The sequence below is a fragment of the Pituophis catenifer genome, unplaced genomic scaffold, assembly GCF_029215685.1.
Source record: "Pituophis catenifer annectens isolate HBS135680 unplaced genomic scaffold, rPitCat1.0.hap2 SCAF_7, whole genome shotgun sequence".
Classification (NCBI taxonomy): domain Eukaryota; kingdom Metazoa; phylum Chordata; class Lepidosauria; order Squamata; family Colubridae; genus Pituophis; species Pituophis catenifer.
In genome coordinates, this window is record NW_027256887.1 from 61,730,701 (window position 1) to 61,756,490 (window position 25,790).

Here is a 25,790-nt window from a genome sequence, read left to right on the forward strand (position 1 = left end):
CATTGTAAATAGGTAACTTGCAAATTACCTCTTCTGGTGCTGTTCAGTTTCCAGTCAATATGGATCTCTATGTTTATTCCTGGACAAAGCATTTTAAAATACAAATCCCTTGCTTGACATCTGTATGAGAACAAATTCCTTGGATTTTTTCATATAACAGTGCACAAAGGAAGGAAAATGTTACACCATTTCTAAGTGGGAAATTCCTTTCTCCATAAAATGTTATGAAGCAGAAGAGAATGAAGTTGGGTGGAATGATAGGGATGTGGCAGTGTTGTGGAAAAAAACAGTTCAGAGGATAGTTCATGAATGTGATCCTGAAATGGTTTCTTTGAAAATAGAAAAGCCTGTATTTTTTATTCAGAAACAGTGTCTACTAAGCAATTTGTGTGCTAGAGTAGAATATGGCTTTTTCAGAAAGTTAAACTGAGGGGATATTCAGTCACTGCTAGGTTCTTGGGAAGATCATACTCATGTCTGCATTTGCATAGCATGTCAACCAGATAGACACAATTGTGGTTCCTTATTCTTAGATGGGCACCAGTCAGTCACACAACCTCGTACAAGGATTGGCATCTGGAGGAACAGGAATCCCATCCACTTCTTCCATCCCATTATGCCAGGAGAATGTTGGCAAAACTTCATTACATTCATGGCTGCTTCCCTATTAGCCACACATGCTGCAGACATTCACTGTTTTAAAAGTATGTTTTGTGACTGTCAGACCTTGCCAGTGAATGTTGTAATGCAGCATGTTGCTTTTTCAGAATTGTGTGCTTTGGACTCAATTTCTTGGAGGACTGACTGACTGGTATAGATGTTTCTGGCCTTCTGAATTTGTGTGACACTATCTTATCCAAAAATATACTTTGAGTAGCAACTGACTCCAAGTTTGGGGATTAAAATGGTCCTCCTTCTAACCTTGAATTGATTAGTACTGGGTTTCCCTGGCGCATAGGACCAAAAATGCTTCTGCAGCACAAAAGTGCTGTGCAAATAATAGCCACATTCACATTTAAAACAGACTTAAGTAGAACTGCATCCTTCTCCTCCCAAAAGTATTTCTTTAGCCCACAGTCACCCTACAGATTTAACCCTCTTTCCCTTATGTGGGGCAGTTCAGAGATCCCTTGTTGTATGGTAGTTAAAGTACTGGACTAGGAATGGGAAGATTGAGGTCCTAAGTATAGAAGCCAGCTGGATGGTCCTTGGGCCAATTACTCCCTCTCAGCCCTAACCAATATGACAGGCTTGCTGATAAAGAAAAGAAACTTCTTGTATCGTGCACTGAATGCTTTTCTGTAAGAGTTACACAAGTATAGTGTAAATACAGGTAGACCCTGCAATGCTATGGAACAAATGCTAAGAAAAACAGCAGCCATTAGCTAGAGTAGTTTGCTGTAGAGTTTTTCCTTTGTCTTCTGATAAGAAATCTGCTGTTACACTTGTGACAGCAACTTGCAATTTGATCCAGATGGCAGGAGGTGACAGGCAAGTAAATGGATGATAATTTCTGGGGAATTTGATAGTTTGAGTGAAACGTTCCAATTTTCCTAGTTTGGACTTTAGCTTCAGTCCTTCATTAGGATATGCTAATAGAATAATCTAAGATGCTATTTTGACTGGGATAAATCATGCTACACCTGGGCTTTATCGCAAGGCAATGGAAAAGTTTTAAAATGTACAAGCAAAATCTTTAATAGTAATAATGCTGGCTGAATTAAGATGAATTCACAATGCTATGTATCACAGAGTTTGTTCTTACTCTCTTTTTGATAGGTAAATAAGATTGAAGTTGCTGAAAAAAAGCCAGTCTTTAATAAAGCAATTGTAGCCTTAGAAGACCACCTGGCATGTCGATGTGACCCAGTGTCACCCAGACTTCCCAGTCGGGAAAATTCACGTGAGCACAGAGGTGAGTAATGTGGAATTTATGCTTATGAGAATTGGGTACATATGAAGAGAAGTCTGAAATAATAAGTAGAAAGAATTCCTTAAAAATATGTTTGTCAGTGTCAATAAGCTTTTATATACTGATGTTTATTGTGCACCCTCTTTTTTTGGCAGGTGAGTCCCCAGTAAGTGCTGTAACTTCTCTTCCAGCAAGGGCAAGAGCACACAGGTTGCTGCCACAAAAGAGGAAGCATCGGAAGTTCAAACACGTACATGATAAAAAAGCACTGAAAGAAATTTTCCCAGCATAAAAATGCTGGCAGGCAGAAGTACAAATGTCAGGTAAATGTACGAAATATAATAACTCATTAAATTGGATTAGATTGGATTGGATTGATATTGAATTGAATTGAATTGAATTGAATTGAATTGAATTGAATTGAATTGAATTGAATTGAACTGAACTGAACTGAACTGAACTGAACTGAACTGAACTGAACTGAACTGAACTGAACTTTATTTGGCCAAATGTGATTAGACACACAAGGAATTTATCTCCAGTACAGAAGCACTCAGTGCACATGCAAAGCAATAGAATAGTAATAATCATAATAATAATACCAATAAGAGGGGGAGTAGAGAAGATAAGAAGGATAAATAATAATACTACAGCCATATTACATAGGTAAATCTACATAGACATTAGATGGCACTGTGAGAATTAGGTGTTCAGCGGAGTGATGACATGAGGGAAAAAAAATGTCCCTCTGTCTAATTGTTTGGCATGCAATGGCCTATAATGGCATCCTGAGGGGAGGAGTTGAAACAGCTTATACTCAGCCCTCCTTCTGACCCACACAATATACAAATCAGTGGTGGGTTGCTTCCAGTTCGCACCGGTTCACAAGAACCGGTAGTAAAAATTTGTAGTTGTTCGGAGAACCGGTAATAACATTGGCTGGCCACGCCCCCACCGCTCGCTTACCCCGCCCACCTCATCAGAGGCTCTTTTTTAAAAACTTTTAAAAGCATTTTTTCTACAACCTCTTCGGCCAAAAAAATGCTTTTAAAAGTAAAAAAAAAAGCCTCTGATGATCGCACAGCTCAGCTGGGATCGTCAGAGGCTTTTAAAAGCATTTTTTTCTGCAACCTGTTCGGCCGAAGAGGTTGTAGAAAAAAAAATTGCCTTTAAAAGCCTCTGGCAATCCCAGCTGAGTTGCCTGATCGTCAGAGGCTTCTAAAAGCATTTTTTTCTGCAACCTCTTAAGGTTGTAGAAAAAATGCTTTTAAAAGTAAAAAAAAAAAAGTTGGCCATGCCCATCCAGTCACATTATCCCCCCACCAAGCCACGCCCACAAAACAAGCCACGCCTACAGAACCGGTAGTAAAAAAATTTAGAACCCACCCCTGATACAAATCTTCTATGGAAGGCAGGGTGGTTAAAATTATTCTTTCTGCAGTCTTAACTGTACATTGGAGTTTGTACCTGTCTTGTTTGGCTGCTGTATTTTGGGAGCCTCTTTAGCCAAGGTTATTTTCACACTAAATCCATTTGAATTACTGGGGCATTGTTTTTTCACAGTTGGCTGGAGAAGGAATTCAGATGACCGAATTCCTTATTTTATTTGGGGAGTGCAAAAATATGTGTGTTTATTATGAGTCTGAGACAAAACAGTCCCAATTGAAACAGTCTGCTGAAACAGTTGGCTGTGTTTCAGCTGAACTAAAATGAAAACAAATAAAATATTATATTTATAGGAATATAAGAAACACTGTGAATTTGGAAAAAGTCCCATTAATAGTGTTTCTCATCCCAGATCCACAAGACTATGAGGACAATATATTGTGTCACCTTCTGTCTAGCTAAGTTGCAGGAAAATTAACCAAAAAGATGAGTTTTGAAATGTTTTTGAAATTATTAAAGCAAACAATGGGAATTTAACTTTGCAATTAGCCACTGCAAGTTTAATTTAGATTATAATCTTTATAACAACTATTTTGTAAGATAAATCAGTAGATTTGGCACATCTTTTTTCTTTTGTGCCTCATTGCCAGATATAACCTCAGCAAAATGAACACCTTGATTTCCTTGTTTACAAATGAGGATGGAAGCTGCTGCAAAAATTTACTGCAGAAATTCTATTAAAATTACAGCAACAACAAACACACTAAAGCTCAAGAATCCAACACAAAAATATAAAGCATGCATGCACATGAAAGCTTAACAGCCCAACCAAGCCAACTTTATATTAGTGCTCTTTGCATGTACAAAACTTTATTATCAACACTTGTATCTGAAGCATAGTAGCATGTGCTTGCAAAGACACCTTTGCATAGTCTCTCTGCAAAATAAAGACCAACACGATTTAATCCAACCACCCACAGATACTTTAAATTCCCAGTACAGCAGTGGTGAAATGTAGCTGGTTCTATCCGGCTCGGGTGAACCAGTAGCGTAGGGGTCGGGAGGCTCCGCCCACCCGCCCGGACGTCATCACGTCCTGTTTTTGATGCTCTGCGCATGTGCAGAAGGTCCTGCACATGCGCAGAGGGTGTGACGAACAAGCGAAGTGAGCGCGCATGCGCGAGTGCTCCCATTTGCAAACCAGTAGCGAAGGTAAGTGGATTTCACCCCTGCCGTACAGTAACATTTTTACGTTGTAACTTACCAGTCCAGGTGGCAGCATGCAGTTGCAAGCTATCTTCTGCCTGTCCACATTTTCAATTGTTGCTTTCTCCTCAACCTGTCAAGCATTGGCCTATTACAGTGGAAGCATGAGTGCTTCCCATGCTTGTACTAGGAAAAAGAAATGGATAAAATAAGCTAATCACAACCTGAGAAACAACAGTAAATCACATCACTCAAGACACTCAAAATGATGTACTGTCAGGAGACCCAAAACAGCCAATCAATTGCCCAGCAGTGCCCCTGAGGTGATCAAATTTCTACAATATTCAAATACTGCCATTCAACAAACATGCTGTGCAATGTTATTTGCAACATTTTCAGCATAGTAAAGTTATAGTGATGAATCTTCCATTACTGTGTCAAGCTTTATTTGTGGGAAGTGATATGAAATGAAGCCAGTTATTAAAGCCCACCCAGCCCAAATCAAGAAATTCATATATAATTCATGAGAAAGTTGCAATGATCAAACAAAGCTTTAGCTTTAGCTTTAAAAAGTGCTATTTTTAAAAGATTCAAAATTATCCTGTCATAAATCATAACTGAAAAAATGACAAGACAGTTTAGGAAAACCAGAATGCTACAAATTGGCACCAACATTGTTAGGATGTTCTTGAAGGATTTTTATTATCAGATTTTATGAAACTCAGTATGAATTTCTATAGAGTGTCCCCACAATCATGTCGTGGTAGACATCTGATGGTGTATTATGACATCATTCTTTTTATTTTTGCGACCCTTAAGTAATCCCTTAATTCAGAGTAGAGTTGGAGTGACTGGATGGAGTTGAGCATTTACTGGCCAGGTGCCCTTCCTGATACCTACACAGAGTATGCCGCAGATATTTTCTCTTTGCGCCCTGCAAGAGAAACATCTGTCACTGCCTAGGATTGAGCTCTCAACCTTCCAAGTGGGAGGCGAGCGTCTTTACCACTAGGTCACCACACAATTCTATTATTATGGCAGAATGTCGAACACAAAATGTTGTGGTTCGATCCAGCAGTTACACTGATTTTTATGGGTACTTTTTAAAAAGTTGTAACAAAAGAAATCCCGGACTTCTGGAAAAGCAATGAAGATTTATTTATTTTTTTATGAATTTATTAAATTTATATGCCGCCCACCTAGTGATTGTGTTTTGTATGGAAGCAATCCTCAAATTTAGCTGTCAGGGCAGAAATCTTCTAGATATGAAAATGTGAAGAAAACCACAACCAACATCATTTAGGCACCATGAGCAGATGACTTATTCTTTGGAATGGAATGCTAATCCTCCTTTTTTTTCTTTCCTTATGTTTCAGGTTTATTTAATATATTTTCTGTATAGCCCCTATGGGGTTATCAAAAGTTTCTCTCCGTCCATCTGCCTCAATGCCCTTTTGGACGGCCAACGGTGCTTCCCAATTCCTCATTCGCTGAATGTTTTCTCACCAAAGTTTGCCATTTAAGTTCATAATGGCATTACATCCATCTCTTGAAGAAGAGAAAAGGAGAGAGGAAATAAAGAGCGAAACGACAGCAATGGGGATGGACAACATGCTTTTTGCTGCAACAAACACTATCGAAATGTTGCAAGACTTGTGGCTCAAATGCATTTTGGAAGTGGTGGGTTTGTGGAAAACAGGAATATAACAAGATTATTTTTTCCTTTTTTTTTCTTGCCCCATCTTGGATTTAACTGGACTCAGGTTGTTTACTGTGGCAGTGGGCATGTCAAGAGAGTCAGTATGGCAAACTGTGACAGCAGATGCACTAAGGACTTTTACTGTCATGTTTCCACTGATATGTTTAATGTCTTCATGTATATTTCATTTTTCATACCATGCCTTGGGGAACTGAAGCAATCAATACTAAATACCCATTCCTGACCCTTTCTGGAAAACAGGCAGGGAGCAGTTATGTTGGGAGTCCACCTTACCCATCCCCATTCAAAGCTTCCTCATGGGTCAAAGAAGTAATTTCTGAAAGTGATGTTAAGAAAGACTTGGCTCCTCCTGTTAATTGAGAGTTTAGAGATGTTTCTGTTAATAAATTTGCATGGGGAATTTGCAACTCATGGACAAATTGGGGCTTCTAGCACCCCCGTTGGGCTATTTTTGCAGCCACTGCCTCCGTAGTTGCTAGAATAAAGCATTGCTTTTTAGTAAGCAGGGCCACAGCAATGTTTCAGCATGTTGTTTTAAGATTAGGCAGTATACAGGCAATCAGCATCAGCATCTCTATAAATGATCTTAAATGCCAGTGGAGGTCAAGAGGTCTCTGCTTAAGACCACAAAAGCTCTTCCTACTCCAGGTAAATAGCAGCTGTTTCAACCAATCATTGTTAGGATACAAGTATATAGCATCAGCCTTCACTTGTATGTCATTTTTTTCTCTAGCATAGTCATTTATGCCCAGATGCAGTCTTATACAGGGGCGTAGATGGGTTGTAAGGGATCAGAAGTTAAAAAAAAGGAAAGATGGCAGTTGCCCTTGCCATCTTGACCCACCCCAATCCTGGACACCACAAGTCTTACAGCACTAATCTCAGGTTAATATCTTCCAATCTTATGAAAACCAAGCTGTGTAAAATCTCAGAAAAGCCATACAATGCTGCACAATGTATTGAATATGTATAAAGGTTAAGTGGTGCTGAATATCATTACACAAAGTGCTGCTGGCTTCATCCCAGTCCAATTAGTAACATCTGATGGAGATGGCAGACTTCTCTCTCTTTGGGTCTCCAGCTTGGGATTTGTTCTCTTTGAAAAGACGATAAATAAGTTGTTCCCTGTCAGTAAATGCAAAATTCACTGAGTCTTCTGTCGAGACAGTAGCCTGCCTTCCAGGAATCAGTGGTTAAAAACTTGTTGGTATTCACTTTATTAGAAAGAAAGAAAGAAAAGAAAAAGAAAGAAAGAAAGAAAGAAAGAAAGAAAGAAAGAAAGAAAGAAAGAAAGAAAGAAAGAAAGAAAGAAAGAAAGAAAGAAAGTAAGAAAGTTGTTTAATTGTCTATGGACCTTTACTGAGAGAATACTGAACAAAAAAAAGAAAGAGATATGTGAGTGTGTAATATCCCCTTTTCGAATTACATTTTAGCCCTGATCATTTACTGTGTTGTTATAAAAGAGGAAAGACAAAAAGAAAATTGTTGAGGTCATAGTTGGGTAGAGTTTGAACAAGGTTTGGGCATTTAAGGTCCAACTCTATAATTTCTATACTATTGGCCACCTCATGATGGAAAAACGTGCTTACATTTTAACTGAAAGCATTCTAGTTTTATCCTCAGTGACTGAACATGTGACAGAATCCAGCAGTAATACAAATATCTTTGTTAAGAGAATCTTGTCTAAATAGCTGAAACTGTGAAAAGCTCTTGGTAAGGAGGCATCAAGACAAGAAATAAGGCTTTTTGCAATCTTTAAAACAGGTTAAATGAGCTATGCAAACCATGGTTGGTTAGAATTAACAGTCTTGTGCTGCAAAATTCCAGCTGATCATTAAATGGTAGAACAGAGTTCTGTCATTTGTCTTTACTGCTATCTAACCCAGATTTTTGCAGCTCAGGTGGTAATTCTGTATTTTTGGGTGAGCCACATTTGGGCTTGTTCCTAGCTCTGAGCTATTAGCCATGGTTTATAGATTACAGTGGCTGTGCAACATGTTAAAGCCAAATGCAACCACCCACCTAATAATGTTGTATGATGTGCAAATTGAAAAACAGTCTATTTTACTCCAGTTGAGGCAAAAGGCAAGATGCTAAAATTGGGCAAACTAAGTAATAGTTACTACAGAGATGTGGAATAACTAGGGTTCTAACAGGAGAAAACTGTTTTCTGTCATGTTCCCATGCCTAATGAAGGATTCTTAAAATGCACCTTTTCCTCTCTTGTTCCATTTTCAGTCCATCTCCCTATAGAAGCAGAATAGAAAATTTAGTTGGAATACTTACTTTACCTCCAATTTCAGATTTTGTTGTCCAAAGAGAATGGGGCTTAATAATCTCCTTCTTGACTTTCATTTGACTGATGCTATTGATATTTGGGTGCCCTAGATAATTTTTTATGACACATCTTGCTTCAGCCCAGTTTTTTTCATATGAAAACATCCATGATTCTCTAACACCTAATAAGACTGAGATTTGAGGTCATTAATAAATAAACTACTTGTATTTAGCCAGATTGTACTGGTTAAGGGGAAAAAAGCATTAATACTATAGCTGTGGTCTCTTAATATAATTCCATGGCACCAAGATATATGAAAAATCTGCTCAAAACAGTTTGGAAATATGCATTTCCTGTCTACTCACTTTATACTCAATGGTTTATTTCTGACATTAAAATACTTGCTATTCAGTCCTATTTCACTTTGTTTTCAAAGGCCATTTGTTTTTGGTTTTTTTGCATACTTTTATTTGTAAGGTGGGAGAGGTCTTTCATCATCCCTCATTTTATGTACAATTAATTTATACTCTGTATCGTATTTAAAATTGTTTTTAAAAAATCTTAAAACCCAAAGTCTTAATGGTTTTATGTTTCATTGGCATTCAATTCCACTATGCAGGTTGAAGAGAAAGTGAAAAGTCTTAGAAGCTGAAATACATTTTACATTTAGAAGTTATTGAACATTATTGTTTATTGCTAGTCATTCTTTTTCTCAAGTTCAAATTCAAAATGCAGGGGTGTCCATAAGGAATGGGGGAAAAAAATCAAGATAGTAGCTGTAATGGTACAACTAAAGCTCTATCCGTTTTTATGCATATCACTGCTGTCGTCTTGAAATAGATTGAGCTTGAATTGTACCACTGTGGCCACCATTTTGAGTTGTTTTTTTAGATAGTCCCACAGGGTACTGCTAAACAGCTATCTGATAGCTGAAATAAAGAGAATTCCACCATCCAACTTCTATCATTGTGGTGAAAACAGTTTTTCTATAATCCAAATCACTAGGACCACTCCATCATCTCCAGAGGTTAATGTTTACAACCAACAGCAGAAGGTAGTAGCTGATGGAATTTTTTCTGCATCAGTGATAAATGCCAAAGTAGTGTGGAAATGCAGGTCTTAGTATTGTAGGTTTCTGATTATCAAATGCTTACATATCACAATGCCGTATTTCATATTTGCTTCATTCGCAAATTGAATTTACTGAATGGGGGAAAAAATCTATAAAAATTACTCCTCTGTGTTCTCCAAAAAGACTGAGTACACGACTATTATATCACCAGCACACCAGTGGCATTTGGAAATTGGTGTTGGTGAAGCCAACAAAGGAAAAATGCTGTACTAAGTGAGTTAAGGATGATTTGGTCACATCATGAATTATAACGTTGCAGAGCTCACAGTGTATTCATTTAACCTATGATAATTGTGACCTCTTATAAAAATGCTTCAATATGCAACAAGCCATTGGTACAACAGAATGAATTAACCATTGTATCACTGATGGATCTATCCATGCAGAAGATTAGATCATTTTGCACAATTGTATTGCATAAAGTTAATTTCCAAAATGACTTGCTGGACAAATTTCAGAAAGGTAGCCATGTTAGGGGTATTCACATATATATATATATTCATCATTTAGTACTTGATGAACCAATAATACTGGTTTCTACTTGAAAATATTAGGCTGCATCCAAACCAAGTTAGTTGCTCTTTAAAGGAGAATATGTGTATGTCAGGGTTGAAATGAAGGTTCCTCGGCGTTCTCTGAGCTTTGTTGTTTGCTTGCAGACGGTTCATTACCCAAACTAGATAACATCATCAGTGCTAGTCTAGTCTAGCACTGTCTAGACTAGCACTGATGATGTTACCTAGTTTGGACAATGAAATATCTGGAAGAAAACAACCAACCTCAGAGAGCACCAAGGACCCTTTGTAGTTGCTCTTTATTTGTGTAGAAATTTGTAAAACAAATTAGCCATGGACAAATCCACTGAGTTTGTAAGATAAAATTCTGAAATACATAGCTAGAGAATAATTATATATTACACATTTTAATTAAGTTTAAATGTGATGAAGCCAAATCAGTTTTAGTACACTATTCTTAAATGGCAATCTCTATCTCACACTCAAATGCAACTGTGAGCTCCAGCTTTAGAAGAGCCTCAATCTAAGCCAGGGGTGGATTCTATTTATCTTTACTACCGGTTCGCATGTGCAGATTACCTATGATGACGTCGGGGTCAGTGGGCGGAGCCTCCCGCCGGTTTTACTACCAGTTCTTACGAACCGGGGGCAACCCACCACTGCTCAAAGCCTAAAAGACCATTTGAAAAACATACATCTAAATTGAAATGACAATAAAAAAAAAATCCTCAGTCTACTATATCTTCACTATTGTATAATCTTTTTCATATCATCTCTCAGGAAAATAGCCACTTCTTTCATTCTAGTCCCTAGTATTTGAAAGTCCTGAAAATCTGTCTCTTTTACTGTTTAAATTATTTAAAGCCTCGCAAACAAGCAAGTGCATTTGTCTTAGTGTCTAGAGTCTAGACAATCAGCTCATCTGAATTCAGAAGTCCATGTTGTGTCTCTTTCCGCTATGTAAAGGATGTAGTTCCATATATTGGCATCTGTATGCCAGCCAATGTTTCTGATCTAGGCAACAACCAGTTCCAACAACTTGTTGCAGGTCTTTTTCCTACCCTTGTCTGCAAATGAAATGTAACATTTTGTTGAAGAGTGCACATACATCTCATTAAACAAAGCCAATCCAGATCCATTTTCCCTTCTCCTTATTTGCAAGCACAGAATTATTTTTCGTCATTCACACTTCAATATAAGGGAACTAGATACACTTTTTATAAAAGTGTTGTTATTCTAAGCTGCACCTTGCCCTGGCCTCCTATCATGAGCCCCCATCCCCATCCCGCAAGAAAAAAATACAGGAGGCACAACCAACAGCCTGGCCAGAGTGAATGCACAGTCCCAGTCCCCAGGATACCCTGTGACAAGCTTCAGAAAGAAGCCCAGAATAAGCAGAAAAATATAGTTCCAGTTTCAATAAATTGGTTAGACAACACTCCAGAATTAAGGATGGAAACTCAGATCTGCAAAATACCAGCTGTGACACAGAGTAAGTCCATTCCTTTAATGTGACGCCAATATCAGGTGATGTAGGATTTATGAGGAATGCCATCACGTATTAAATGTTTTCATAAACCTAAAATATAATTGGTTAAATTGTGATTAAGTTATTGTTGAACTATATTCTTGTAAACTCAGTGTGACTTAGCCATGGCTAATTTGTTTTACAGATTTCAATGAAATAAAGAGAAACTATCTTGGTCTGGATCCAGCCTAAAATTTTTAAGTGGAAACAGTTAGCATTGACTGATGAAGTACTAAATGATGAATATACCGTATATGTGAACTCCCTAATATGGCTACCTTTCTGGAATTTGTCCAGAAAGTCATTCTGGAAATTAACTTTATGAAATACACTTGTTCAAAATGATCTGAAATTTCTTGGCATGTTTTTTCAGAAGTGTTTTGCCATTGCCTCGTTCCTACGGATGAGTGAAAGTAACAGACCCAAAGTCATCCAGCTGGCTTTGTGCCTAAAGCGGGATTAGAAGTCAAGATCTTCCGATTTCTAGTCTGATGCCTTAACCACTGCAGCATTAATTGTTATTTATAAGACATTATTAATAACAATTATTATTAATTACAGTCCATACTAGACAATGACATTGTACATTCCCAGGCACTTGAGGCTTGAAAACTTCAACTGGTCCAAAATGGATTTGCTAATCAAGAATAGCATATTTAATACTACACACTAAGGCTAGATGCCTGCATTGGCTTTCAGTTTGTTCCAGATCCAGTTCAAAATGCTGGTGAGTATCTTTAAAGCTCTACATGTCTTAGTTTCGACTAAACCAAATTTCCTGGCAAAGATTTAGCATGTACTGGCTTCTCCGAGGCAAGAAGGTGTGAAATGGGAGGAGAAATCTGTCAATGTACCTTCTCAGAGATTTCACTCACAATCTCGAATGCCTAATCTCCTGTGAAAAGTGGCAACGTACAAAAAGGCTGTATATTGTCACCCTGCTTATTTAACTTATATTCAGAGAACATCATTGAAATGCCAGGCTGAATGAATCACAAACTGGAATTAAGATTGCCGGGAGAAATACCAACAACCTAAGAAAGTGGCAGAAAGTGAAGAGGAAGGCTCTTGATGATGAGAGTGCAAAAGTTGGCTTGATTATTAAAAAATATTAAACGCTAAAAAACTAAAATCATGACGTCCAGTCTCATCACTTCCTGGCAAATAGAAGGGGAAGAAATGGAAGCAGTGATATATTTTATTTTCTTGGGCTCCAAGACCACTGCAGATGATGGCTGCAGCCCTGAAATTTCATTTCATTTATTTCATTTATTTCATTTTTATACCGCCCTTCTTCCGAAGGACTCAGGAAATTAAAAAATACTTGCTCCTTAAGAGGGAAGCTATGGCAAACCTAGATAGCATATTAAAAAGCAGAGACATCACCTTGCCAAAAAAGGTGTGTATAGTCAAAACTATGGTCTTCCGAGTAATAATGTATGGCTGTGAGAGTTGGGCCATAAGGAAGGCTGTGCACCTGTTCTGCCCCAGCTACGGACCCCAAAGAACGCAGCACACTCAAAGTTTGTACAAAACTTAATTTACTAAAATAACTCAGTCTTTTTCAAAACAAAGGCTGTTAATAAACTTTCTTAACAGCCTACAAGAAACCAAAGATAGGGTAATCACAATCTTACTAAGTTTGGCAGAAAGCCCAGAAGCAATTTGCAGAGAATCCAGACGCGAAGGAGAATGAACTAAAGTTGTTCACTACAAATTGCTTCAGTCGGCAGTCCTCCTTAAATAGGCTAAGAGAGTGGCCAATTAGCCCCAAGCCTTACTCTCGAGGAGACCTCCTCCTGAGGAGCCACTCCTGCCTTTTGGCAGCTCTGCGCGCCTGTGCATCGAGAAGAGGCTCCTCTTCTTCATCCTCTTCACTTAAAGGAGCTTCTGGAAGTTCTGAAGGCCCTGGCTGAATCCCTGCCTCTGGCACCACATCTTCTCCAGCCTCCTCATTGTCTGACTCGAGTGCCAGCTGCACACGGTGCTAGTGCAGCACCACACCAGCCTCCTTGCTGTCAGAATCAGCTACAATCCGCACAGGTCGCTGATGGGCCACAACAGCACCAAAGAATTGATGCTTTCAAGAAGGATGTCTTCAAATCCCAAACACCCTAATGGGAGGCAGAGGGAGGGCAGGGAGGCACGAGGACCCACAGAAGGCCAGGCGGAGCCAGTGCATGGGCACCAGCCAGGTGGTTTCACGTGTGCATGCATGCCAGAAACTGGAAGAGCAGGTGGCTGGCGCGCATGCACGTGCTGGAAACTGAAAAATCATCTGCTTTTCCGGTTTCCAGTGCTCGCGCACACACGCTCACATTTTGGCACTCGGTGCTGAAAAGTTTAGCCATCTATGGTGGGGTTGCGAAGAATTGGACATGACTTAGCAACTGTACAACAATGTATTTAAGAAGGAGGTGGAAAAGGGATTATACAGGAATCCACTATTAAGGCACATCAAGAAATGTTGCTACCAAGAGGATTGATAAGATGTTGCCTCCACCATTCCACAGCAGTTTAGGTAACTGAGCAGATATTTTGCTGGTTTCTTTCTTAATTACATCTATAATTCACCTAATCAACCGCAGATACCCAGCATTTACAATAATAAATATTAGTGTGCATAAAAAAGATGCAAAATGCTCAGACATTCACAGCAAAAGTTAAAATCATTGAACCCACCAATCTATCAACTGTTCCACCAATTCTTATACTGTTCCAGCAACTGTTCCAGCAATTATTATAACATCCAGAACAATCCAAATAAATCTGTGACAACAATTGTGCATTGGAAAAACTCTATTTTTAACCCTTTCCAGAATGCCTTATATTAAAGAACAAATACAATTTTGCAGGGGAGACCATTTCACAATGTCTGGGCACAATGGAAATATAGCATCTCCTATCCTTTATTCCCCTCCTTTAATGGAGTTGGGGAACAATTAATAGTTTTTCCCAGGAGGAGCCCTGGATACGTTGGCTTCTTGCAAGTTCACTCATCTACATGGTATGTGGCACTGTCTAGTCTTCTGTTATAAGAAGTATTCACCCAAATGATCTATATGTCTACAGTCTACATCTTGAATAAATCTACAACTTTGTCAGCCATTAGAGGTAGTCCAGGCAAAAGCACCAATCATGAATACTTACACTACTACCATTACTGTAAGGTTACAATAACAGGACATTGAAAGTGTGAAAGTACATTTCTCCCCCATTGCCTTTACAGTCCAAGAAATCAGGTTGGGTCCCTTATGAGATGTTTGCCATGCCTTCATTACTTCTGTGGACTAAGCTACTTATCTGACCTTGCCTAGTCTGCCACTGCTGGTGCTAGAGGTGCTCTTATTCTCCAAGATCATTTTAATCTTGGATGAATAGTTACCTACAGTATATGACAGCGAAGGGCAATAGAACATATAATATCCATTGCATGCACATATTTCAAAATGAAATAAAGTTTTAGGGACAGTAAATTTAAAAAGTGCAGTGCAGAAAGATTTCTCAAGAACAGGGGAATAAATTGGATTGAGTGTTCTGTTTCATATATGTGTGGATTGCTTTGCATCTGAAACCATGCACACTCAAATGCCTGATAAATGTATGAGCTGTGCAGATATTAAATTCCTCTGAAAGGAGGAACTGAAGCTAAAATGACAATGATTGTGTGTCCTGGTGATCCCGTTAGCTCAAACGTTTACTACTAGATTTTATCAGTGATCTCTCCATTACAGAGACTGTTAATAAAATCAGTTAGGAGAATAGAATATAAGCAGAGTTGGCAAAACGGAAAACCCAACCCTAACCATTACCTTGCTAGTTAGCTGCAATTTGAATGCAATATTATTACTACATCAATCTAGTGGCTTTCTGCATCCGAGGAAGAGAGCTGCAGCTCACCAAAGCATATGCCTTTTACTAAAATGTGTTCATTGGAAATGGTACTTTCAGGCTCCTTCTGACTTTTTGCTTGTTGCCATGGCTTAATATGGCTGTCCTTCAGTGAATTAGGAAAGATATACATCTCTCTCCATCACCCCACCCCATCCCACTCCACCATCTGATGGATAGATAGGAAAGTCCCAGTGGATTACTAGAGTCATCACACACTCAAGACACTTTTGAATGACCAATCCAGAGCTCTAGTGAGAAAAATAACAGAATTGAGAAACCTTGCCATAAAGTTCACAGCAGAGTCACAATGACTTCTTTTGTCTACATCAGACTGCCTGTTGGCAAACAGTTACATTATAAGCAGCCAGATAGTTCTGAGTCACGGTACTTCTATTCTTTTGTTTGTCCAGATTCATCCTGAATATAGGCCAGTGTTAAGGCTTTTGAAGTCTTTGTCCAAAGACTTATCAATGGCTTGACATATGGAGATAAATTGTAATTTTTTTTCTGGTCAGCCTTGTGTCAGCTTTCTTTATTGCTTTATTGCTACCCCACTTTTTGCTCTGCCTGAACTCTCAGCATATGGCCACGATTCACACATAATATTAAGCTATAATGCAGCTTGATTGTTTTTGGTGTAGTGTACGGTATATAAAACCATTCCAAGAAAGAAGTGATAGTTTGTATTTTTAAACACTGTATATCTCAAGGATCAATAAGATGATAGGCCACTCTATTAGAAGCTGTACTTCTGCCATCTCTAGAAATAAATAAAGAGTGACAGTAACTTTAGTTTAGTAGATCTTGGGATTCATTTCTTGGGTTGCACACTCCCTTTGGGAACCCTAAATAAGCAGAAGCTTACAATGCATGCTGTATGATGATGCCCCCTTTGGATAAGAATTTGGAAGCGATTAAGCATGGATACCTGGTAGCCCAAAGGTTACTAGAGCACTGATTAAATTCTTATTTAATTTCAAATGTTTATTGAGTTTTGAGGAAGTTTGTCTGAAGTCATAGAGAAATGAGGCACATTTCAAGATGAAATGCTAATTCTGCATTTACATTTTGAGCCTGAAGAGCAGCAATGTCTCCACTGTTGAAATCTGAATTGTTTCAAAGTAGTTGAATCGTTTCAATATGGGCAGGAAATCCTGCTTGCGGAGTTTCCATATATCTGCAGATCACTAATAAAGGAACAGAACATAGAAGTACATAGGGCAGCTTTTAAGGATATCCACCGGGGGATTGTTGAGTAAAGAAAATCAAGATGGCTGCCACAATCATAAGGGACATTATTACTAATGGGTTTACAACCCATTAGTAATAATGCGCAAATAATGTATTACGTTACAAATCCATGATTTTTTTCCAGGGTGTAATATTCTAAATTAGTCAGCCAATATTCTGTCCAATTTATTCAACACAGATATTGAAATAACTTTTGCCAGCTTAGTTTACCTGTTCAATCTCTACCTGGAAACTGTTATCTGAAAAAGCATTTCAATTCCTGAGAACCTCAGAGCTGTTTTTACTATGCCAATGTAAAGTTACAATATGTACATGTGGGGTGGAGTATGTACTGATACATTTCCTGATTCGTTGGGGAAATACCAAAGATAATGCTCAATTCCAAAGAAAAAAAATAATGCATTGTTTATTATTAAACTTTTCCCATTTCCACAAGAATCAAAACGTTTTCTTTCAAGTTCATGGCCTTTTGTTTTCTAAAGAAGAAAAAAAAAACACTCTAGAGGATTATGGAATATATAAATGGCTAAACAGACAGACATAGAAAAAGCTATTGTATCCTGCCAAACCAGGACTGCTTAACTCTTTTCAGGCAGAATTTAGTCAAGGCAAAAATGAAAAGATTTGCTTTCACTGACATTTATATTTATTTAAAACTTAATTTAGATAATGCAATTATTAATATGACTATTCTCCAATCATACATTACATCATTTTCCTCTTCACCTTTTAGAGTTCAGAGTTAGTGATCTCTGCAGCTATTCCACTCAAGGCTTTTGAAGGCTGCATGGCTTTAAGGTTTCTGTTGGACACCTTTATACTAAACTATGGTTCATTTAACCCTGATTGATTCAAGAAGACGCTGGTCTGATATACAAACATAAGAAGAGCTCCATGGATCAGGGTATATGTCCTTTTAGCTCAGCTTTCTGTGTCTCTGAGCGGTCAACTAAATGCATTCAGGTTGTTCTCAATCCTAGACTGCATTCTTTTTCCATTTTTATTTCCCAATGAACTGTACTTAAAAGGATGCTTTAATGATTTGGAGAGTAGCAAACAGCTATCAATATTATTAGCTGCTGATGACCTGATCTGCAAATAGCTTCCTTTTATAACTGTAGGAAGAAATATTCTTCTGTGTTCAGCTCCAAGTGGGGAAAAAGACACTGGAAACATGGATACTGCTTGGAAAGATGGTTTAATGGTGGACAGGATCACATAGTTTGAGTTCCTGAACAGAAAAAGGGGCGAGACACAGCAAGTCCCCAGGTTTTATGCCCTCTCTGGCTTTGAACTTCCTGGGGCCCAGAAAGAGTATCCTGATTGGTTGTCAGACTCCCAGGGGGTGGGGGTCTTAGCTAGCCTTGCTGGCTGATGTAATCTTCCCAGGTGCCATGTGGTGAGTTTCTGTTGCTAGATGGGTCCTATTGTGTTGCAGATGATGGTTCATTGACGAAGATAGAGTTTCTGGCCCCTTTAAAAAGGGTGGGGGCAGGAAGATGGGAGCTGCTTCGTCCTTAAAACATGCGTCTCCATTTCTCATCCAGGGAAACATAATATTCTGCTTTTTTAATATTTCCCAAAATATTTCATTCCTCTAGGAAAGGGGTGGGTGCTAACTTCTTACATAACCATCCATATTGACCTACAAAAGATATGAGTGAGGAAAGATAAAATAACAGCTTCATATATCTGAAGGGTTAGCACATAGAAGAGAGAGTGGATGTAGAACCAAATTCATGGAATAATTACAGGAAAGTAGGTTCAGAGCAGGATTCAGGAGGAACTTCCTGGCTGTGTGAATTGGTAGCCCAGGGTGACCTTCACAAATTGTAAAGCAAAGGAAAGCTGAAGCAACTACTTCCTTAATGACTGAGTTGTTGATCCCAATTGTAGTCTACCTGTATTGATCATTCTATTTCCGCTTCCCTTCCTAATGACTCCAAGCATGAATTTGCCATCACCCCCCCCCCTTTTTACATCGGTATTATATTTTTATCAAGCTGCCCACCATGACTCCTACTGGCTCCTTGTCAGTTCCCATTAATGTATACAATAAAATGTGAATTTCTTTTTTATTTCAACTCTGTATTTGTTTATTCAGAATTCCATTTCCCATTTTGAAGTAGACTCACATAGTTTGGCCAGTTCCTTTTGGAACTCCTCATAATCCTTCCTGACTTTACCACTTTAAACAATTTAGTATTATCTTCACTGCTCAATCCAAATTCCAGATCATTTATATACAACCCCAGTATGATCCCTGTAAGACCTAACAAGGCATATCTTGTTAATATAGGATGGCCTATTTATTTCTACCTCCTGTTTTAAACCTGTCCCCAAACCACAAGAGTACCTAGTTCCTTATCACAGGGCAGATGAATTTGCTTAGGAATCTTTGGTGAGGACCTATATTTGAAAAGCATTTTGAAAATCCAAGTATACAATTATCTAAAGGGTCACCTCTGTCGATACGCCTGCCGACACCCTCAAAACATTCTAGAAAGTTAATGCAATAAAGTTTACCCTTGCAAAGTCCCTTTTTAAAATTATAGGTCAAACTGGCTATTTTCTGGTCCTTGCAAACATTAGGGCAAGGTTAGAAATTGCATATTTATCAGTGATTTCATGTTTAAATTTTTAAAAAAGTCATGTCCAGAACATGCATTATCCCATGCTATCTGAGGGCACTGAATTTGCCCATTACTGTTATTATTGTTTTTAGGTCACGTTCTAATTTTATTTTCCACTTGTAAGCTAACTTTAGCTACTTAGTGATAGTATGTTGTTAACTTGGTTTAAGGGACTAATGTGGATGTCTGCAGTGATTCAGTGAAACGGTTTATCAACTTCTAAGCAGTGGTGAAATCGAAAATTTTTCCCTACCGGTTCTGTGGGTGTGGCTTAGTGTGTGTGACTTGGTGGTCATATGACCGGATGGGCATAGCAAACTTGACGTCATTCACTCACTCTCACTCTCTCTCGTTCTTTCTTGTCTCTTTCTTTCTTCTCTCTCTCTCTCTCCCTCCCTTCCTCTCTCTTTCTTTCTTTCTTTTGGTGGCAGGAAAAGGAAGAAAGTGCTCTGGGAGGGCAGACGGCCCGGAAGCAGTGCATCCTGTCATGGGCTGGATGCGGGCAAAGGGACCCGAGGTGGAGGGGAAGGCAAGTGGATGGCAGTCGCCCAAAGGCCCCGCGGAAGCCAAGCGCACCAGGCCCTAAAGGTGAGCGAGCTTCGCCATGCCCCCCCAGGCAACTCTTCAGCTGAGCGCAGCGGGTCTCCCTCCCCTCCCCCGCTGCCAGTGTCGACCTTACCTTCTATATCCTCCGCCAGTGTATTCAGCATGCCCATCATCCCAATGGAGCCAGCGCATTGGTAAGGCTGATGGCGGGCGGTCCTTGGTGTAGATGCAGTCACTGCTCTGGGGCTGAAAGGGGCGGCGGTGGCAGTCTGGGAGGGCAGGTGGATGTCCTGGTGCTGAACTTGTGGTACACATGTGCAGCAGCCCCAGGACATCCACCTGTCCTCCTGAAGCACCATCGCTGCCATTTGCTTTCGTTTCACGGTGGGAGAAGGAAGAAAGCAAACGCCGCCGCCATGGCAGTGCTTCAGAAGGGCAGACAGATGTCCTGGGCACATGCTGTGCATGCTGCGCACATGTGCAGCAGCCCCGGGACATCCGTCTGCCCTCCTGAAGTACCGCCACCATTCACTTTCATTTCATGGTGGGAGAAGGAAGAAAGTGAATGGCGCTGCCGCAGCGGTGCTTCAGGAGAGCAGGCAGATGTCCTGGGGCTACTGCACATGTGCACCGCATGTGCGCAGCATGCACAGCATGTGCCCAGGACATCTGTCTGCCCTCCTGAAGCACCGCCATGGCGGCGGTGTTTGCTTTCTTCCTTCTCCCACCATCTCCTGGAGCGCCGCCGCCGCCACCCCTCTCAACCCCAGAGCAAGCTGGCAACGGAAATGCCAGGAAGCCACGTGGAAGGCAGGCAAGCATGGCAGGGCTGCGGGCCATGGGGAAGGGAGGAGGAGAGACAGGCTGGGATGATGGGGGGGCAGGGGCAGCTAGCTATGCCTTGACTCGCAGACTTACCTGGCAGACAGACCAGGACCGCTCAGTTGGGGTGCAGCGCTTCAGGCAGGCAAGCTGCACAGCAGACTGGGCAGGGCAGGGCGAGTGAGCGGTGACCAGTTTGGGAGTGTGGCCAGCCAGTGATCGCTACCTGTTCAGTGACCCAGGCCAAATGTCTGCTACTGGTTCATCCGAACCGGTCCAAACTGGTCGGATTTCATCCCTGCTTCTAAGTCCTGGTTTATGAGACTCTGTACCCCCAGCATGCCCTTTCTTGCCTCTTCAGGTGAATTTATATCCAGAGCAAACTATATCCCACTGTTTATATCCACTTCACCAGGTTTCTCATGCTTGTATCTATATTTCCATCTACCATCTAGTCTTTCTACATTCCCACCTTAGCTTGGAGCAGTTCGCATACAAGAACCTATTGCAAACTTACCCTTTTTGTGTGCATGTGGTTTTATCTATGTGCCTGTGTGGCTTCTTGACAGTGTATATCAGGGGTATCAAACTCAAGGCCCGGGGCCCGGATCCAGCCCATGTGGTAATTAGATCTGGCCCGCGAGACCAGTCTAGAAACAGCAAAGAACCGAACTGTGGTGCTTCTACCAGTGAAAACGGGTTCCCGAGTGCCGTTTTCGGCTGCCATGGCCTCCTGCAACCCTCTTCCAGTGAAAATGGATATATCATTTCCTAGATTGATACTGTCCCTTACACCTTCATCCTTCAGGAGTGATTTTTCCAATGAAATGTGCTTTTTAGTCTGTTGGCTTTTTTCACTGTAATCAGTTAAAAGATGGATGTTCTAATGCACCTTCCAGGTTAAAGTGCAGCCTATCCATTTTATTGTTTGGCTAGAAAAGTATCCAGTGCTTCACCAATCTAAGTAATCCTCCTGCCATCATCAACTGATTCATGCATTGAGACTGCTCACTCTGCCTAATTAGCTCTGCACAAGGAGCATTTCTGAGAAAGTCCCCTTGATAGTCTGAATATTAATATTCTATAGATTTTAATATTCTATCCATCAACCTAAATTTGACTTTTTAAAATTGGCTGATTAATTTCTTTCATGCCATTAGCACCAATGTGCAACACAATCATTGGTTTGTTACCAGCACTACCTACCATCTCAATAGCATGTAATATCTTCAATCTTTGCAAAAGACAAGCATGTCACCTGGGTTGACAAACCCATCATGTATGCAAAAGAGCATATTGGAGCCCTGGCTAATGAAACATCATAATCCCACAGCAGTTGTTCAGTACTTTATAAACTGCAGTGAAGCAAACTCATGAGTTAGATAGAGAGATATGAAGTTCTGCCCATTTTAGTAGTATTTTATTATTTATTTATTGGCTGCCCATCTTACCACAGGGTAATTCTGGGTGACTTACAATATTAAAAGGATAAGATTATACAGAACCTATACACAATATGAACAAAATATTATTAAAAATAAGTACTCAGCGCTAACTAAAAGACAGAGAGAGGGAGTAGGATGAGCAGGGAGGGTGATCTGTTATTAATCTATCAACCATGCCCAATGTGAAGCAGCCCTACTGGAGCTCTAACGCAACTGGCAAAGACAGGTGTTTAAGCTCTTGTGGAAGGTCAGGAGGGTTGGAGCCAACCTCACTCCAGGGGCCTAGATGTTCCATAATCCTGGCTTCTCTAGCTTGGTGCCCTCCAGATGTTTTGGATCACAATTCTAGTACTCTAATCACACGCTAACTGGAACTGATGGTGCTTTTAGTTCAAAATATCCAGAAGCACCAGATTGGGGAAAGCTGCTATAGCTTCTTAGCCACAAACATTGGAGAATAAAATGAAGGAAAGAAAAGACTAACAACCCAGAATATGCTTAACAAGAAACGGCACAGAAGATGCATCAAGGGAATTGTATTTTACTGGCTACTTTAACATAACACCCTTGAAATTGCTAGAGGACTTCTCTCTGTACTTATCTCAAAAATAAAATGCAATGTTTAGATTGAAACTATCTGGAAATGTACATGGAAAGCTCAACAACAATGGTGGCTAGATTCAGGCTATGAACAACCGACCACACAAAAAGGATGCCCCATCAACAGCATCATTACAACAGACTGTCAGATAATTTCTAAGAGAAAATAGAATGGAGTTGTGCAAAAGTATGAATTGTTTCTTTAAAGCTGGATGGAGTACGATTTACATGGAAAGAGTGTGTTTCCTTCTTATAATGGAAAGTGTTTGTTTTACTAATTAATAAGAAGAGAAAGAAAGAATACCTTCCTTCCACATTACATGTACAGATTTTTCCATTAATCAAGAAAATAAAGAATAAAACAACAAAAACCCTCTGTCTGGTGAGGAGGAGGAACGGAAGAGAAGGGATCCCTGATGTCCCATAAACTTGATAGCCACAGGCAAAACATTTTAACCTAAATAAACTATGAACTGGAGAGCCTGAAGCAATGTTTGTAACAATGGTGAATTACAACGTATGAGCATGCCTTCCAGATTAATGAATGTTTTGGCATAGTTCTCATTGCTACTCCCAGGTTAAGATTTATTGATTTTAAATGTACAGGATGTATCATAGACAAAATGGATGTATCAAAGAAGAGTTGCCATAATTCAAATTAGCCAAAATTAGCACTTAGATATCCTAATTTTCAATTTAGGAGTCCAAGAACATTATATTGTCGTTATGAGAAACTTATATACAGGTCAGGAAGCCACAGTATGGACTGAACATAGTGAAACAGACTAGCTCCTGGTTAGCAAAGAAATGAAACAAGGCTCCATACTCTCTCTTATTCACCCTAAATGCTCAATATATATTAGAAGAAGCTAGATTGGAAGGAGGAGAGTGTGAGTTTAAAACTGAAGGAAGAAACACAGTGGTGGGTTTCAAACTTTTTTACTACTGGTTCTGTGGGCATGGCTTGGTGGACGTGGCATGGCTTGGTGGGCGTGGCAGGGGAAGGATACTGTAAAAACTCCATTCCCTGCCAATCAGCTGGGCCTCGGGAGGCAGAGAATAGATGGGGGCGGGGCCAGTCAGAATTTTTACTACCGGTTCTCCGAACTACTCAAAATTTCTGCTACTGGTTCTCCAGAATTGGTCAGAATCTACTGAAACCCACCTCTGAAAAAACACCAATACCCTGCTCTATGCTGGTGACACTATACTGATAGCCAAAATGCAGGAATCTGGAAATAAAGGTCAAAGAGCACAGTGAAAAGAATGGGACTTGAATTAAATATAAAGAAGGCCAAACTAATGACAAGAATAGAACAACCAACCTTAGGACTGACAATGAAGGTACCGATGGACAGAATCTGCCTTTTAAGATCAACCATCCACAATAAAAGAACAAGCAATCAAGAAATATTCTTCACACTAGCACTTGGTAGAACAGCTATGGAAAAGATGTTCATATGCCATGATCTCTAAACATGCCATGATATTCTTATGGCACTCTATGGAAGTGAAGAAGCAGGAAGGACAGTAAAGATATTGGCACTGGCTGTGGATATTGGGAGTTGAAGTCCACCCTCTTAAACTTGCCAAACTTGAAAAACATTGATTTCATTACATGCTCAAATTAATAATGCATACATTTATTTTAATAATTAATTCTGTATGTGACAGAGCCACGATACTCAAGAACTGCACCTTGAAATCTCTTATTACAGAAATTTCACCAAAACATCTTGACAGGGATGTCACGGATAAATAATAAAGCCAGTCATTTTCAGAGGTTGAAGCTGAAGTTGGCCATCTTCAATTCTGGCACAGAAAACCTTTCCTTGGCTCAGATATGAAGGGTAAGAATAGTACAATAGTCCAATTATGTACTTTTCAACTGTACTCCAAGAAAGAGAAAGGAGCAACCGAAGGGATTTAGCTATTTTCCCTTGACAAGGCTTCTCTCTTATTTTTCTCCCTTCCCGCTGTTAATTCCATGGGGGATTACAGTACATTTTGTGTGTAACTTCATTTTTCACCAAAAAAAGTGATGAATGCATCACAAAAAGAACAAACGGGCCCCATGGAGTCTTCTCCTTTCAAACCTGAAAGCCAGGAACTTTTATTTCCACATATTGATTGTGCAAAGTCAGCCTAGATCCAAAGCTGGGAAAAGTGGCTCCATTGTCAGATAATGTAACATTAACATTAATCCTATACTTTGTAGCTCCCTCTCCTATTCACTAAAGTTTTTCTTTTCCACGTAGCTCCAAACTGTTGGAACCATCAATTTAAAAGTTGAAAACACGTTTAATAATGACTGAGGCTTGGATAGGGTTTTAAATTTAATATATTTTGCAGGTGGAGGAAAGAAAAATTACTTGTCATTTTATCTCTCAGCTGGTTTTAGCTCTTAATTCACTCTTAATTTTATCAGATTGACTTCGCACTATAACAGTACAAGGAATTGGGTTGGATTTGCATTTACATCTATATTTTTATTGTGGTAGAATTTATATTGTGCTTTTAGGTATTTGTTTGCATTTTATCTTTTGAAAACATCTGTATAATGCCTAGGAGCCAATGCTAGAAATTATCACACACAATTTGAGCTGGCACTGCATTCTTTTGCCTAACAGGAGGTAGCAGCCATCAAGGACTCTGGGAGAAATAGAAAGTAGGTGTTGGCTGAGAAGGAAAAAGTCACAATTGAACTAGAGGCATCCCACAGCAGAAAGAAGGCTAGGCAGTGTAACTCGAAGTTGAGCTGGAGAGAAAACCAGCCACTTGGTATCACATCTTTTCTACTGAATTTAAGACCTGAGTAGGAACTCCTTGCTAGGTTGCATTACTACAGCTTCTCTATACTAATTTATACCTATGCAAAGGATAAACTTCCTTTGCTAAACTGGCTAAACTTCCTGCAGTCAC

General features: G+C 39.6%; 1 protein-coding gene across 1 annotated transcript in view; it reads left to right on the top strand.

The window, feature by feature from the left end:
* PDGFB (platelet derived growth factor subunit B) overlaps nucleotides 1–6,201 on the top strand; it is a 34,148-nt gene extending 27,947 nt beyond the window's left edge. Inside the window, exons 5-7 of the mRNA XM_070947549.1 lie at nucleotides 1,780–1,915; nucleotides 2,068–2,235; nucleotides 5,881–6,201. Of these exons, the coding sequence (XP_070803650.1) occupies nucleotides 1,780–1,915; nucleotides 2,068–2,204 (273 nt within the window). The 3' untranslated portion in view covers nucleotides 2,205–2,235; nucleotides 5,881–6,201. The remainder of the gene's footprint in view (nucleotides 1–1,779; nucleotides 1,916–2,067; nucleotides 2,236–5,880) is intronic.
* The last annotated feature ends 19,589 nt before the right edge of the window (nucleotides 6,202–25,790 follow it).